This window comes from Genypterus blacodes, unplaced genomic scaffold (assembly GCF_046128005.1).
Source record: "Genypterus blacodes isolate CSIRO-AG114 ecotype Tasmania unplaced genomic scaffold, CSIRO-AGI_Gbla_v1 ptg000120l_1, whole genome shotgun sequence".
Lineage (NCBI taxonomy): Eukaryota > Metazoa > Chordata > Actinopteri > Ophidiiformes > Ophidiidae > Genypterus > Genypterus blacodes.
In genome coordinates this window covers 2,869,486-2,887,424 of record NW_027466923.1, presented here as the reverse complement: position 1 = coordinate 2,887,424, position 17,939 = coordinate 2,869,486, and the positions used below count along the sequence as shown (strand labels likewise).

General features: G+C 45.8%; 1 protein-coding gene across 1 annotated transcript in view; it reads right to left on the bottom strand.

The window, feature by feature from the left end:
* LOC143010150 (disabled homolog 1-like) overlaps nucleotides 1-16,724 on the bottom strand; it is a 36,784-nt gene extending 20,060 nt beyond the window's left edge. The window contains exons 1-3 of the mRNA XM_076162350.1: nucleotides 16,640-16,724; nucleotides 2,963-3,176; nucleotides 2,578-2,870 (exon numbers count right to left, since the gene is read on the bottom strand). Coding sequence (XP_076018465.1) covers nucleotides 2,578-2,647 — 70 coding nt within the window. The 5' untranslated portion in view covers nucleotides 2,648-2,870; nucleotides 2,963-3,176; nucleotides 16,640-16,724. The remainder of the gene's footprint in view (nucleotides 1-2,577; nucleotides 2,871-2,962; nucleotides 3,177-16,639) is intronic.
* Nucleotides 16,725-17,939: the final 1,215 nt, after the last annotated feature.

The following is a 17,939-nucleotide window of genomic DNA, read 5'->3' as shown; positions in this document are numbered from 1 at the left end:
CGGCAGGTTAACCTTTGAACCTTTTGAATATGTATCCATGTCTGCTTGTGTATCTCTGTCAATGTCCTCGCCTGCCAATGTGCCACACATACAACATCCGTCTACTGTACCTACTTATCCACTTGGGGAGCCGTCTATCCCAGGCTGGACGGGTAGCAAGTCTGACTGTCTCATTTCACGGGAAGCATCCTTTGAAGGCATCATTTAAAGACGACAGATCAAATGCAGCCGAGAAAGGCGGACGTGCCAATTTACTCAAAACCATTGCGATCAATCCAAATAACAATTGCAGTCAGTGAGATGAGAACTTTGATGATGCAGACGATGACATAGCAAAGTCAACATCCCATTTACAAAGCTGAGACAGAGCCGTGGAGCACGTGGCCTACATAGGGGTACAAAGACTGGATGGTTCAACAATGCATCCCATGAAATCAGACACGGCATGCATGTAAAGTTCACCTAACCTGCCAGATCACCCGGAGGAAACCTGCACAGGCACGGGAGGAATACGCAAATGCTTCAAACGCCACACAGAAAGGTCCGGCACAGATTCATCACAACCACCGCCTTGCTGTGAGGCAACAGTCCGAGCCATTGATCTGGTCGGCCCCACCTTCCTCCTCTTCCCCACATGCCAAGTACAGGAGGCACTGAGACTTCACTTTAATGAAACTACCACAGTAGGAGCTTCCTATCAGCATAGGGGAGCTGATTAGTTAAAACAGCCGTATGCAGAGCGGAGGTCTAGTTAAGGCAAATCTGTCCTGCCATCTGCTTCGCATGTGCCCCAAAAATAACATTGTTGAGCCTTAGTAAATACACAGATACACACTTAAGAAGAGCATAACTCGCTCCCTAACCCGACCTGCACTGATGCTCTGCTCCAATATCACAATCCCACAAACCAACTTTTGTATTAAACACAAGACAGATGTTGCTGTTAAATGATGAACTACTAAGGCCAATTACAGAGCACTGGGAACATCATAAACGGAGTGTATAGTACACTGACTCACTGCAATGCTGCTACTTGCTGCTATTGATGTGTGCAGGGTAGTGACCGGGCACGATCGTTCTTTAGGTAGAGCTCACTCACATCGTCAGTACATCGATGGTGAACCAGTGGGATGAAGCAGTAGGGGAAAATGCACCATCAAGCCATTTGGTCAAATATAGGAAATGGCGTTTAAATGGCTTTTGGAGGAAAATGCAGCCTGAGTGAAATGTTGGGTCATCGTACAACCCTGCCAATGTCATACATACCATATGAGAGGTGACTGGTGATTTAATCTGCCGTTCTTTCTATTTGCTCTCCCTCAGCCCTTCCCCCTCTCTCAATTTCTCTATTCCTCCTTTCCTTCCCTCTTTCTTTTTTGAAATGAATCATTTTTTTGTGCACAGATTACAGTGGGAGAGCAACAGTTGCTATGGAGATGGAGTAAAGTCACACATGTAAAGCAAATCCATCAATGGATAGAAGGGCTTTTGCTGTGCCGTGGCAGCCAGAGTGTGCAGCAGTGAGGACTTATGATTGGAAGCTAAGATGAGAAAACAACAAAAAAGATGTATGTCCATTATCTCTTCTTTGAAATGAATTGCAGATCTTTGGTAAACAGCACAGTCTCACACTGCTAATGTTACTACCTCATCCATATGAATATTTACACTGGAGTGCTTTGTCTAAATTCATATCATCAACCTGATCCTTGAGAGAGTCCTTCACCTGGCCTCAACCAGCTCATCTCCCTCTGCCTGTGCCGCATGACAGTCTGCATCCATCTTTATGTTCCCCCATTTCCATTTATATGGATCTAAATAGCATCTTTGCTGATTGTGACAATGGCCCCTGCAGCACATGTGATTAACATGGTAAAGTCAGCCACTGATAGCCTGCGCTGATAGCTCCCTCCGGTGAGCCGCACGGCCATGTCTGTAATGGCCCCCTCGCTCTCCTCTCCCCCCTCCACTTAGCTCAAATCGATGGGCCCTCCTCCAGCCACGCCATTTATCTGAGCAAGCCGACAGAGCCGGTGAAACAGCCACAGAGGACCTGGCCCCGCGGCCTGGTTACAGCCGGCCCGAGAAGCCAGATTTACTGGACTGCTGGAGCGGCTTTATTCATGGATGGCGAAATGAGGAGAAGAGGGGATGAAGAGAGAGGCGGCGAGGAAGGGAGGACATCCTTTTCTCCCTTTCTACCTTTTCTACCTTCCTCCTCTCAGCCAATTCAATCCCATTTCAATCTTCCAGTGAATGTTTTGAGGATGCCTCGTCCTATTACATCACTTATGCTGTTCATCAAAGTGACAGGGTGTGAATTACCCCGTCCATGACACCTAAATCATGGCACAACCAAACCCCGGGGCTACACAGAATAGCTGTTACTACATCTGGATTGCCTGCACGAGACAGGACACCCCAGGGCAAGCTTGACTGAACGGAGCGCGTCTCTGTGTAGAGCAGCATTATTAAGCTCCACCCAGATGTGGCTAAATGTTGCGTTTACTGTCTGCCAAACATGAGGAAATGAACCGGCTGCTGCTGCATTGTCATTATTGTCATTGTCTCACATACCTTTGATCCTCCTGGACTCCCTTCGCTGGGCGGTTTTGACACCCGGCTGGATCTCGGCCTCCGCTGACATCCTCCCTTGCTCCGCTTATGGCAGATCCACCATGGGTTAGCAGCACACAAGCCGATCCTCCAACTCCAAGCGTCCAATTCACCCACTCTGCTCCCTCTCTTACTGCTCTACAGTGGAGAGAATCTCATTCAAGTCCATGGTGAGGTGTCCGGTATTCCTCAGCGAATGAAGATCCAGCCTCTCCAGTCTCTAGTCACTGTTGGCCCATGTTGTTTGAGTGCTGCTGGACAATGTGTGAAAAGAGGATTGAATTATGAGCTGTGTGATCCTCTCAAGAGCAGCTTCAGATCAAATTTGACATCTTCTGGAGAGTACCTGAGTTCCCTGTGAAGGTCAAGCATCACATGGTCCACCGTTGCTCTTTTCTGAGGGTCCACCTATTGCTCAGGAGTAATTCCCCCCCGGGCGAGACTGCAACATTGATTGAATCAAATATTGTTCTTCAGAGTAGGTCAGGAGTGGACATTATTCTTCGGTGGAGTATCTCAGATGCAGTCCGACAGCCCATCACAGATACTTGCTCCGAGCACTGCAAGGCAATGAGACAGCGACAGTTAATGTGAAGCCGGAAGGTGGTTACAAATTAAAATGGCAAACAAACGTGTCCTGATCATTCATTGCAACATTAATTTAACATAGGAAATGGCAGGCAGTCATTTAGCAAATCCACAAAGATGTTATTATCTTTTCTGGGTCATCAATCCTTAATGAGAGAGCAACAAATGGTTTCTGTTCAGTACGTGTGGCGCCCACCCTTGAAGGAGACTTGTGGTAAAATATTTGGCGGCCTTTGTTTCATGCGCTGGTTATGGGTACATATGTTTTCTAAAGCATGACTGGTGCCTCTGTGCATGCAAAACCATCTTATTCCTCCACAAAGAAGCCAACAGCAGGAAAGGAGGAGAAGCAGCCGAGAGCGATGAATGACTGTTTGGCTGTTTCAAGGCAAACTATGGCGGGAGTCCTGGCACAGCTCTCTGTGAGCTCGATCCCCCACATTGTAGTTTTTAATGTCCTTGAATCAACCACTGCTAACTTGGGGGCTGTGCCAAATTGGCACTAGGACTGGCACCGCTTCCGTTGGCATGGCGATGGGCTATTGTTGAAGAAAGAGGCCTTCAGCCCATCCTGGCCCCGAAAAAGAGCTGCTGCACATCACATGCACCCAGCCTCATTCTGTGTGACATTGTGTGACATTGTTTCGTGTGTAAGAGGAGAACAAGTGATATTATAATAGCGTTAAATTTCCATTTCTCTAAAAAATGTAGGTTTAATGAGGTTGTATATATTAAACAACAATTGCTTCTCTCTGTAAATTAGTAGATGATTTGACATAACTGGCAGATTTGTACTGTTGTGGTAGGAAACGGTATTTTCCCATGCATATACGGTATATTTACATGCATTAAGGCTCTCCTGTCTCCCTGCCCCTCTCTCCCTCTCTCCCTCTCTCCCCCTGCAGACCGGTCCTTCAGTTTACCCATTACTGCAAAATGAGCTGTGATGTTGAGACATATTCCATTTCCTTAAGCAATAGGTTACTGTAATTGCTTCATCATCGCCGCTCCCGCTTGAGTTTGGGACGTGTATTCCATGTGTCACCCCTCACGTGTCCTTATGAGCCGGGTAATGGACCAGGTGAAGGGGAAAAGCTCTGCATTAGTATGCCTCGGACTGGGCTGCAGTGTCAGCATGGAGAGAGGTGCTTTCCACGTCCCAAAGAGCCTTATCGGAATGTAATTCTCATCACAGACAAGGAAGATATGCCTTGTTGTATTAGACGCAAAAGCTATTTAATGTGATGAACGGCTGCTGTTCAAAACCAATGCGATCTAGGTCACCCATAGTCCCCAATCTGCTCTGTGTTTTAGCAGCTCCCAGTGTCTCTCATGATTTGGGTCAGATTTAACGAGCATCACTAGTTTCTACGGCATCTCTGAGCTGCTGAAGATGTCAAACGCCTGTTACAAAAGCTTCCTTTTATTTATTCATTTGTTCCTCTTTAGTGTTGCCTCTCTGAAATGCAAAGGAAGACTTATTTGAAGGAAGTCATTTTCATTTCTGTTGACTGTTTCAGTTTCTCCCCATCAACATATTTCTCTTTGTGTCTCAGTGGTGTTTTATCTCTACTTCACAAAGCATTTCCTGGGCTTGTTGTGTTCTGTTTGTGCCAGAATACATACCTTCAAATTGGTTATTGAACAAAAATGAGCATGCTTTAAGAAAAGAGCAGAATTCAACACGAGGGTCAACGACATGGACAACGTGAACCAGTGGAGGGAATGTGGAGGTATGCAATATATTGTCATTAGGATTATTAAGGAATGACTGCACCCATCCACAATCCAGTCAGTTAGAGATGTAATCGTTTGTTTGCAACTACAATTGTTGTCCGTTGTTTCTGTTACTGACAGAAAATTACATGAATATTCCTCTTTTTGTTACAAATCACTGTCATTTCCAAGAACCTAATTAGGTCATTTAAACCAGACTGGTTTCTGGGTCAGACACAGAGCTGCAGTAGGCAATTAAGTCATTGAAAGTGAATCATGAAGTGTGATTCTGAATCCTGTTTATCATCTCAGAAATAAAAATGGATAATCACAGAACACGTTTTGATTTTTAAATCAGATCACTCGTCAGAATTCTTTCAAGCTTCAAGCATTTCAGTGAGTAACGTTTCCTCCTGAGACGTCGCTTTAATAGACTGCACAATCAACCTCATATTGTGAGACAAGCCTCTGTGCATTCTGCTACCAATGAGTAGCAAAGGTTGAAGAGCCATCTATCACTGGATATGGCCAATTACACCTCTATTCATTCCGGTCCCGACGGAAGGCGCAGTCTGTGCTCACCAGCTTGCGTGTGACTGCTGTGAAGCGGCGCCACTCGCTCCCTCCGCCGTCTCTCTCCACATCCCGGGCGAGGCCGATGTGGCCCGAGGCTGCTTGAGCGTTTGTTCGACAGACCGGCTTTGGCACCTCGCAGTGGTCATCTTTGTTACAAAATGCCCCACAGCTTATGGAGAGGGACACTGCTGTCACAACCTGGTCCAACAAAGCTCATGTGAATCGCCCTGCTGCGTTACCTTGTGTTACCTACTGGAACAATGGGCAGACAACAACGTTTCTACTCCGTACCTGAGGCTTCTTACAATGAAACCTACATGGATTTTTTATCCAGTCAAAGCAAGGAATCTAGTCTAAGGAAAATGAAGCCGCACAAATATCTGCAGGTTTTCTTCAGGTTTCCGCCCATCGTCCAAAGAGGTGCAGGTTGATTGAACTGGGAACTGAGTCTATTGTATCACATCAGGCACAGACAATTCGCAATCTTCAGATGGTTGAACAGGAGAATCCATCTGATCTGCAGGATAAGGTGTAGTTGATTTAATGTTTAACCAAGGCTACCAGGTCTTCTCAGGTTTGAGATCAATCAGCAGATCTATTTGTTCAGGTCATGTTCACACCAAACCAAAAGCAAACTCCAGAGTTTGAGGGTAATTCAACAAAGCACAGAGGCAAATTGAATGTGCCATTAAGGGACAATTGTGTCAGGCAACCATGTTTCCTGATTTACTCTGGGGTTTTTTTTAGCGTAAATTATCACTCTATGGAATCTTATGATTGATAAAATATCCAAGCCCACTCAGTTGATTATTCATTTTATTTAAATTGCAGGTTTCATCTAATCTCACTACTTTGCCTCTTCCAACCTCTCTGCTCTGCGTCTCTCTATCACACACACCTAATGTGACAGACCACCCGTTACACCAGAGGAAGCTGCATAAAGTGTAAAGCTTAAATGTGCCGCAGCTCATTATTGCCATTTTTCCTTGCCTTTACCAATGTATCTCCAATGTTACACCTAATTTACATCAGAGAAGCTTCATGAATGACCTACAATTATCATGGACATATTAGCATTGGTGCTGTGTAGTTTTTAAATGAATTACTGCCTTTGTGTTTTGCCTGGACGGTGACCATATCTAAGTGTTCAGACCAACAAATCACACCAAGACAAAACATGCCTGAGTCTGACTCAAACCAAACCGAACATCTGTAACATTTTACAGCAAACTATAGATTTTAGAGTTTGAATTCAATCTTTGCACAGTCTTTGTTTCCAAATAATGTGCAAAGATTTAAGTTGGAAAGATTTGGCGTCATTTTCTCAATTCTGCGCTGCCCGAATCCAATTATGGTTTTAGATCCTGACACTCATCTCGCAATTTGTGTCGTAATAAGTCAAAATAAGTAAATAAATAATTTTACAGCACTGGCAGATTTTGACAAAACAAACTATTAAGAATTCCAAACATTGGTCTCCTTCTTGATAAAAAAAAAATCTGAACTTGTCAAACTTTCACTACAAATATAAACAAATACAAACTGTATTGTTGTGAAAACCCATTTTAAAACCACTTTCTAATCATAGTCACAATTCCACAACAGCTTTCAGCTATCACATCCACAAAATCAACAAGAAGCTTCTCGTGTGGCCTTACAAGTGGCTGATAGCCTTTGAATCTAAGATAAGGTTAATTTGCTTTTGTTAGACTAATTGGATTCCTGACGAGCGAGTGGTTGACTGGCACACAGGTCTTTGGAGTACCAGTGTAATCTATTAACGCTGACCGTATGATTTAGTGGGTTAATCATATTACACACAGTCACGGGGAAGCTTGTGCCAAATAGCCACAGAGACACGGCAATATTTAAAGGTAAAAAACGTTGTTATAATTATCCAGACCTCTTCAGATAATAAGAAATGAAGAAATTGAGGAAATTAACTTGTAATATCATAAACTGTAGCATTTACTTTGATGCATTTATACCAAGCAAAAGTGAAATACTGAGGCCAAAGCAGAGAACAAGCTCCCCTTTCTCCTCCTCCTCCTCTACCTGACCTCCCAAGGGGAACTGATAGCCTCTGAGCTCAGGCTGTTCAGCCATGGCCCATTAGTTCACCTCATTCTGACAAGATGGAGAGCCTCTGACAGCAGAACAACCAAATGTGTGAGCAGGGAGCAGGAACAAAATACATATAAAAATTCAGTTTGTGCCTTTGGAGCACTTTCATTTGCTCTGTGAGGGAGACGGGTTCAGTGGCCACAGCTGGTAAACTAAATAACTATTGCCGCGCGGTCGCTTTTCGGTGCAGATTTATGTCAGCATCGACCTCGGAGCGCTGCACTCACTTAGGCGTGGCTCCAGCCTGGCCGGGCGAGGCTGGGCAGAGGGCAGTGTGGGGCTGCCCTCTGAAGTGCTCCCGCATTATCCTTAACAGCTTTGCTGCAGGATAACTGGGCCCAATTTATACTGTGTGTGTGTGTGTGTGTGTGTGTGTGTGTGTGTGTGTGTGTGTGCGTGTGCGTGTGTGTGTGTGGTCTCTTCAAGTTTGAGACGTGACATAACTGAACAAACCATACACACGCATAGAAGAGGTCTCGAGATGCAAATATTAATGCGGGTTATTTTGAAAGTTTGCATTTCTCTGGCACTTCTGCATCCATAACAGACAGATTCAGGCTAATGGTGTGTCAGTAGCTCCCCATGGCGACAGTAAACAATAACACCCAAACATTTACGTTACACTATCTAGTCTACCAACCCGACACAGCAGGTCTGGAAATGGAGCCAGCGTGCGACATTTGGACTTATTAAGTGGTGAATGTGTCCCTGGGAAACACCTCCTCTGATGTCCCTCTGTGGTTTCCCCGAGGAGTCTTTAATTCACCCTTGGTTCGGATTGTTGCGCCGTTTCTCAGAGTGTTAAAACAGCCTATTTACCACATTCAGCAAGGGGAGGAGGGGGTCTGGCTTCCACAAGGCCTGGATCAACACCATGCCACCTCACAGCCAACACTTCTCCATCCTTATCCCCGCCCACCTCTCCTTCATTTTGCCTTTGTTTTGCCCCCTTTATGTGTCATTTTGTTTTGATTCAAGCTTTCCATACAATACCTCTTTTTCCCTCCCTCCCACCTCTGTTTTCCCCTGCCCTCTTTTCCTTTGTCTCCCTCTCCTGCCAGTATAAAGCCTATTTATGAAAAGAGGTTGATGCATGTTTTTTGTGGCCCTCACCCCCACCGGCTGCTGTCTTTTGTAACTTACAAAAGAGCTGCGGATACCTTGGTTTGGACGCTATTCCATCCCACGAGTAATTAATGAGACAATTAGTCTTATTTTTCTGTGTCTGTGTTCTCTTTGAACTAAATAAACAGCCAAAGGTGCCCTCTTTAATTGCTCATGGGTCATGGAAATAATGAAGATACATACACAGCCTGGATTTGAGACTCAACAACTCTACTGTAGTGCAGTTTGCTGTTGTGAGCGGATTTTGCGGTTTGAAAGACACAAATTTGATTCAGCAGAATTGTGGACAAGCAGTTTGACTATCAAACACAATCACAATTGCTGTGAATAATAACATCACGCCAGAACGGAACACATCATCCAAACAGTAACTTCTTTGTTTGTCTACCTATTGTCACTCTTGTCATTACCGAGGTATCTCAGTACTTTCATTATTTGGCGCTCTCGACTATACAGGAGAGTAGAAGCTATTATCTTTCCTTCCACTGTGAAACATTTGTGGGTTTTGTTTGATTTCCAGATTAGTTTGCAGCAGACAGATGCCAGAGTGAAACTGGGTTCGACAGTAAGTCTAGATGTCCACGTTTTCCATATCCTGTTCCTGATTCCTGCAGCTTCTATGTTGCTGCTCTGTCTGAACCTTTGTCCATGTTCTTATAGGTTTAGAGTTTATGTATTTGTTTTAGTCCCCTTTTTTTTTCCATGGACTGGCCAGCTCAGCTCAGCTCCTCATGTGTCCCTTGTGTGGCCCCCCAACCATGGGTTCCACACCGGCCGTAAACGAGCTAATTGACAGCGAAATCACACCCTTAATGATGTGATGTGCAAAGCGTGAAACAATCACAATCACAGCTGGCGATAGGCCACTAAAAACAGGGACTATGTACAAAACATTGGGACATCTGGTCACCTGAGTGTTTGTCTCTACAATCCTAACCAGCTAATATTAGCCACTTCCACTGATTGTGTCTTAAAATAATGAATCTAGTGTCCTTGTACAGGGACACTGGGAATTCCACACGACACATTTTCCTTTTAGAACGTCCTTTAAAACTCATATAATTGTCTGTGTTTCTCAACGGGGACCACTGCTCAAAAACTAAACTGTGTGCAGACGCCATCCAAGACGTGCGTCATCAGGAAGGCAACAAAGCATTGCTAATATTTCAACGACGGCTTTTTGTCACTTCAATATACAGAGGGTCAAAGGTGAATTTAGCTGAATGGAGAATCTGTGTGGAATTTAAGGTAGCAGCATTGTTTGAGAGGCAAGAATGGACAAGGGAGCGCTGGGTGGCGCTGAGACCCACGAGGTGTCAGGAGGATAGCGTCAGCATCCAACGCAGAGTCAGAGGATGAACACGTGTCACCATGTGGAGGCCAAATGATGACGAGGGCCGCAAAAGCAGCAGAGTTGGTCATTGCAAACTGGAGAGTGAAGCTGCGTCGCCTGGCCTTACATTAAACTAAAGGGCCGACTTTGTAATAAGCAAAAGAAAGACCAAATTCCCTGCAGTCACCTCCCAAACTTTGCTTAAGAATATAGTTTGTCATATTGTCTGTGATCCGACTCTTCATGCAGGTATGAGATAATTATTTTTGTATTTTTACTGCTCACTTTGTTCCCAACACCGCATTTCTCTCGAGGACAGCTTTGTTGTACCTTCTTGTCAAAAGACGTTTCTACAACATAAACACGCTCCTCACACACTGACCGCCTTCTCCCACGACTACAATACAATACGCGTGTGAATAATTAGCGAATCTTTCACTACACCTCAACGTCTCTCATTAATCTCACATGAGCGATTAGGCGGCGGCGACGTATGGAACCATGGGCGGTGTGAAACTGGGTGTGAAACTGTTGTCATCTCATATGTTATCGCACTCTTGAGACGGGGAGGATTAAACCGCACCAGGCACAGCCCATTGGCAGCTAATCATGCTGCTAATGATAAGTGAAATATTCCTCTCCCTCTCATTACAATGGCATCGCAAGGTCAAGCTCTCACACAGGCTGACACACACACACACACACAGACACACACACACACTCTCTGTTGTCACTTCCAGAGAGCCTCCTCTTCAGTCATTCACACTGTTTTCTCTAAACCAAGAGCAGACACCAAATACAAATTGGAGTGAAGCCTTCTGAATATGACACTTGATGCCTGATTAGAGCGAAACATCAGAGTTGTCTCCAGCTGCGATGCTCTGATGAGAAGTGATCTAAGGGGCCTCGTCAGTGGACCTCATGCTGGTCGCTGTTGCGTTGCCAGATGCTTGCGGTGTGGCGTAGCTCCTCTGCTTATCATCACAGAGAACGCTTTTACTGGCTGCACTGCGAGGGGAAACACACTTACAATCCTTTGCTTTTTAAGTCAATGATATATGACTTGTCAAACACCTGCAAGTGACCCAAACGCAGGGAATTCCCCACGCTCAAGAAGATACAAAAGTATGAATGGAAGTCTATAAAAGCACAGGAGATGTAACTACATGTTTCAATTTGCCCTAGCAGGTGAAACAGCATTTAGATGTGGCACATGCAATATTTAATATGACTGTAAGTGGAGGGGAAAACTCTACTGAGCTCATATTTGATTCAATATGCAAGAAGACAAACACTAATGCACACTCAAATGCATTTCAGCTACTGTAAAGCCTGCTGCTGCCAGCCCGCCACATGATTATAATCATCAGCCACATATGGAGCTGCTGTCCCGCCTGTGGGGAATCGGGCTGCACAACGGGCCGACGGGATGAAACTGAAGGACCTCACCACTCCGAGGTGATGAATGCTCGGCTGCTTACGGAGCCTCCCGTAGTGCATCTGTGAGAGCAGATGAATGGGGAGGAGTGTCTGATAAATTGGGTCACACGAACATAGCATTTCTGGGTAATGCGGTGAAAAAACGCTGGAGGAGTGCGGTCGGGTGGGTGCACGTGTCAACAACTAGGGCAGAGCTGCTACGGCCCTGACTTGGTTCTCTTCTTCACAACCTCTCTTGCCCTCCGGTGTTAAGGAAAAGTTACACGATTGTAACTTGTTTTGTACATTTGAGAGAAAGTGATTGTCTTATGACACACATAACTGCAAGAGCGGTCCAACATCTCCGGTGTCACAAAACTCCGTGGCAGATCAGGCTGTCATAGCTCCTACAGGCAACTAATCAGGCTTTGCCGCTTTACTCAAACTCGACATTGAATGATAACGATCAGGCTGAATTTAGAGATTTCAGCCTGAAACTCTACTGCCTGCCTGCCTGCCTGCCTCAAACTGAAGCTCTAATTGGTTCAACTGATTGAAACAAGCCTTTTTTCATCTGCTATGTTACAACGATAGACTTGCTTCCACATATGAACCCTCACATATGAAAATGCTGCATTCCTACGTGCTACATCTCTTAAAATCATAATTGCAACCCAAGATTGACACCTCTGAAGGAAAATTAATGGTCTCAGCTCTCTGTCCTGATCTAATCCTGTTAATTTCAGGTTTTGTGTGTATGGGCGTGTGTGTGAGTGTGTGTGTGTGTAGGTGGATGGGGCGCGAGGGAGACTTTTACCTCGGTAGAGATAAGAGGGGAAAAAACTAGATTTGAGGATGGATAGATCTTGTCAGCCTCTTGGCACGCGGAATGAAGTTGATACTGAATGAGGCTTTTCTACCTCCTAAGATTTATCTGCGGCTCTGCAGACTCGTACTTCACTAGATGGATGGCTGTTTCATATGGTGCCAACTGGCGCAACATGAGTTGAGCTGAAGGTCATCATGACTCAATTCCAGCCTGAAAAAGTGGGTGACTGGAGATGGCGCTACTAAATATTTACGACCGGCTTGTTTAGTAGTACAAAGAAGTTGTTTAGCAGCAGACTTTAGTTCTGTGTCATTACTCTACAACACTACCGAAGTATGTCTGTGTCTATCCAACTATTTTTATGCAAATTTGGACGTAAGGAAGAGAAAGCACTTGAGTGGAAATGGCAAACTGCGAAAATCATAACTGTAATATTGGTCTGTAATATTTACTAAGCACTAAGGGTTGCTATGTTGAGCAAAGGGTACAACTATTGAATCAGTGTTAAGTGGCAGGAAAGCAATTCAACAGTAAAATAAAAACACATTTTGTTACGTTTGTTATGCCGTGGAATCATTTCTTGGGCAGAGGAAATTTGTTACATCTCCATCCAATGTTAACTCTGGGGTTTCTGTGTTCTGGGAGTGTTTCTGGCTTCTACACACACTGCCCATGGTCTAATTCACAATTTTCTTTTGCAATAGTTTGATATTGGCTTCTATTTCTTTTGTAATCTGAATGGAAACGTCTCTTCTTACATGACACACATGCAGGGACAAATGCAGTTCACAGTAGAGAAGCAGGGAGTGGGTACATATTGCAGTAAAGCTCACAGGCATATGGCAGGCCGCCTCGTGCCTCTGAGCTAATTGAGTCCTAATGAATCATTGGTTTGGCATGCTACATCTCCCTTGTGATGGCTGGTGTCATTGATGCATTGAAGATGCTTGGTCCTCTGGAAGTGAAACGAGCACTGACGGCTGCTCGGGCTGAACCAGGGGCAGCAGGGTGACACTGCTGGCTTCACGCTGAACATTTCACCCACCCACCCGGCAGATGTTACAGGCCAGGGCGCAGGGATTACTAGCCACCCAGCTCTACACAATGGAGCAGGAATGTGTTAACGGCTGGCAGATCACCGCCCCGTTGGATTCCTGTGTCGTGTTTACAGTGTTGGGGCTCACTGCCTCTCTGTCATCACAACATTGTCAGTAAGGGACTGAACTATGGGGGAACACTTGATAACAGTGGAGCTTGACAATGTTGTTATTATAGAAATAAATAAATGCTACAACTAAACTGAATTACAGCTCATTTGACCCCAACCATGAAACTAACCACCCTTAGCGACAATAACTGACCTGGTTTGTAAACAAGGCTTATTGAATTAACTAATGTGTGTGTCTACATTAAACTAAGAAAAATTATCAATTCAGAAGTAATAGGAAACAAATGGAAGTATGGAAGTAGGTTGCTTGAATATGATACCAGGGAGAGAGTGAGAGCTTTTCCACTGCTGTGTCTCTGTGAGTCTGTCCAGATTTCACATTGTGTCTCTTTGCCAAGCAGCTTGTCCCTCAGCTACAGGGTAGACATGTTCGACTCTCCGTGAGGGAGATTGCTTTTCTTTGTCTAAGTCACAAAGCTCCCATTGCACTTTCAACTTCAGATGCACCTGTCATGTTGATTACGCTGCCAGCAGAGCATGCGCATCGTACGGCAAACTACAATGCACCGCTATCTGAGCAATCTCCCCCTATTGTTCCACTGAGTCACGACTGAGTCAGCCCCGATCACCTCTGACCCGCATCTGCCCGGCGAGGTCACCTCTTCATTAATGACTCGTCGAGATGTGACAAGATCGCATTTAATGAAAGATTTAAAACCACTCCAGTGTTTGAATAATGATGAAATGCCTCAGTAATGTCAGTCTGAGCTCAGTTCTTTATCTCCAGGGGGTTCCATTTGTCGCAATAAAGGAACATGAAAGGAAACAACCAAGGTGACGAAACAACAAAACAACAACCGGCGGGTTGCTGCATTGTTGTAATAGTGTTGCGATAACACGCAAGAGAAATATCCAAACCATTTTCCCCCATTTTACAGTAGTTACAGAGGGTAAAAGGCATTATAATCATAATCGGATAATGTATAGCTCCTATATACAGCCAGTGGTTTGGCCGTCAGAAGCTAAATTAAGTGTCTGGGGTCTACTGGGAGAACAACAAAGGGCCTTACTGGAGAAGTTAATGCTCTCTAGTGTTTTTGTTCAACATTCAGCTCTATCTTAAGCCTCACAACTCACACAGAGCTGCGGGGAAATGTCTTGGGATGTAGCGGGGGGAAAACGTGTGCACGTGCAGGCGTGTGCGCGTGTCCCACAATCTAGCCCGAGAGTGAGGCTTAGGATCTGTTGCGGAACATCCCGGGTAAGAAGATTACTCAAGGCAGTTTGATAGAAGTTGACAATGAACTTTGGCACCAATGTCACCACGCCGACGCCGACCTTTGCGCGGACACCGACCCCGGGCCATATGACAAACATGGCCCGTGATCATTTGAGCCAGCTGCTCACACAGGATGTAGGTGGGCCACTTCATTTTGCCAATAGTCTGTTTTATAGCAGCTGTGTAGCCTATTAGGGCTTTTCCACTGCAGAGCATCATTTAATTTACCTCTCAAGGCCATTTCCCAACTAGCCTTCTCTTAAACGAGCACTCAAGCAGAAACCACAGGGCATCGTGGCAAACATATGGCCCAATAATGCTGCTTCATCAGTATAGAAAGCAAAGGGAGAGCAATGCCAACTGCCGGGCTGCAAAAATGACAACTTGACAGGTCGTTTTGGCTCATATTCCATTTTAACAGGGCAGAGTAAAGGCCAATGTGGAGGCGATTGGTCAGCGGCCATATTTTTTTCCAATCCAGGTTTCGACTACAGGGATGTGTTTGGGTCAATCGCCACACTGAAATGTCAAAAGTACTGCATGAATATATCCAGAGTGTCTCTTATCTCAGCATCTCCTCTCAACATTTCTTCATTCTTCTTCTTCCATATTGGCTACAGGCTCCTGTACTGCTCACACTGCAGTGGGTTGTCAGGTTAGGGGAAACATTATGCAGGTCAGAGTGAACAAGAGTGAAATTGGAACACGCAGAATAAAGCAAACCGCTGCATTCATAGCCGACATCGTTTCACCTGTGCGTCAAAACTTTTACTTCTCAATATGAAGATGTACAGAAGGAAGAGAGTCAGTCTGATATCAGATTGAATCAAATGCTTCAAATGAACGTGACAACTTTCAGTCCATTGCAGCACCTAAAGGACCATCATGAACCATCACACACACAGGCTCTTACACACAACCATCAATCCATCCTGTCTCACTCAAAGCACGTTTTAGGCTCGTAATTGTTGCTCGGTGACGCAATGTGGACCCCCCCTGACCCTCAGATCCATCCACTAATCAAGTCATAGTGAGACCCCCCCCTCCACCCCCCCTGAACCTGAGCCCTCAGCAGACTCCCGCACGGGCCTGTTCTGTGCTCGGAGGCAGACTTTGGCACAGCTCTGCCCCGCGGAGCGATGCCGCTGCGCTCTGCGCTCTCATCCCCTCCATCCATCCACAGGTTCTCAGCCCCGCGATGCGGTCTGAGCGAACATTCTGTGCCCCCGTATCTTCACATGGAATCAACACATTTATAAACACACAGACTGTCACCCTTCCTTCACATACACGCATTTACGATCGACCGAGACTGGTGAACACACACTCTTTTGAAGATGACTTATTGCTGTTGCAGCAGGACATCTCTTCATTTGAATATGTGTGGAGGGAGGGAGGGAGGGGTGGAGACGTGGCCGTAAAAGCTTTTTAGCGATTGACATTTTCCAATTCAACATCGATAAGCTACACACGTATACGACGAAATGTCCATTTAGGAGACGAACATTCCCTTTTCCTGATTTGTGCGCAATTCCAGTGAGGGACTGCAGGTTATTTGACAGGCTACCGGCGTTTGTGCTTTACAGAGCTCCACATTCAAATAAACGGCCAAAGCCTCATCGATGATCCATCTACAGGCTCACCTCTGATTTGATTTGACGTGCTTGTATGTGTGTGTCCGTGTCTCAGTCATCCACAGCGGACTGTTCTGTTCCGCAACCCATTTTCATTCAGCGGCCAACGCATCCTATCCATAAATCTTGACATGTCGCGGCTCTGAGCTGTGTTGCATCCCTGAGCAGCTCCGGTCTCACAGTTTGAAACACTCCCGTTAATCAACATGCTCACAGCGGACATGACACTCACCTTCTCTCAGCGTTTGCGTCTCCGGATTGTCCCATTTATGCGTTTTAATCCACATCTGTGTCCCCTTCATTTGAGCGCGCCGTTTCCCCCCTCAGCGTGTGTGTGTGCGTGTGTATGAGCGAGAGAGGGAGGGAGAGAGAGAGCGAGAGAGAGAGAGCGTGTGTGTGTGCGCGTTTAAAGAAAATCCCCATTTGTTAATTCCACAGTAGGTAAAAAAAAAAAATCACATCGCTTTTGCTTTTACATGTTCACAAATTTCTTCTTGATTCTAAAGATCCCGTAAAGCTTCTACCCTCTTCTTCTTCTGCTTCTTCTTTCCCCCCCTAGCGCTGAAGTTGCCTGGTTACCCCTGTTTCTCATTCAAGGAGGCTGAAGCGGCGCATACAGCGGCCAATCACAGCAGCAGCCGGGGAGATTAACTATTTCTTGGCTCCGCGATTCCAGTTTCAGGCTAAAAAAAATGAGGAGAGTGGGCGGGGAAAAGTGGGCCCCCGGTGACGGGAAAGGAAAAATGAAAATGCACAGAGAATAAGGGGATCCGTTAGAGGAGAATGAGTGGATGAGAGGGGGGAGGAGGGAGGAGGTAGAGGAGGAGGAGGAGGAGGGGATTAAACATTTTAGTAAAAAAAAATGAGGCATGGAGGTGGAGAGAGGGAGGGAGGGAGGGAGGGAGGGGAGGAGGGAGGGAGGGAGGCACCAGTTGCCACTTCTCACAACAACATCATCCTGGAAAAGACTGAAGCAGATGATATCCAAGGCTGGCAGGATGTTATGCAAACTCCAATAGTGGAGAAGTGACCCCCCCCCCATACACACACACACACACACAAACACACACAAACACAACCTTGCATCCCTCTGCTGGCCCTCTGCTGGACAATGGGTCTTTAAGGAGCAGAGATCAGTCTCATTTCTGAGCTCCCCAAAACACAATCCATCAGGGTAATTGATCATCCCCATTTAACAAGCCATCCATCAAGCCCAGGCACAGACACACACACACACACACACACACACACACACACACACACACACACACACACACACACACACACACACACAGGCACTCACACATACACAGATACGCGGACCCCTCCCCGCCTCCAGTCGCCTCATCATAGGCCGTATTGATTTCAATTTCCCCCCTCCAGCCGGGGTGAAAGGTGGAAGGGAGCGAGCCGGCTTCAATCACCGGTACGGCAGCACGTGGGGAATAATGACCCCCCTACACCTTCACGCTCCGTTAGTGTGTGTGTGTGTGTGTGTTGGTGGAGTAGGGGTGGGGTTGGGTCACATCCAG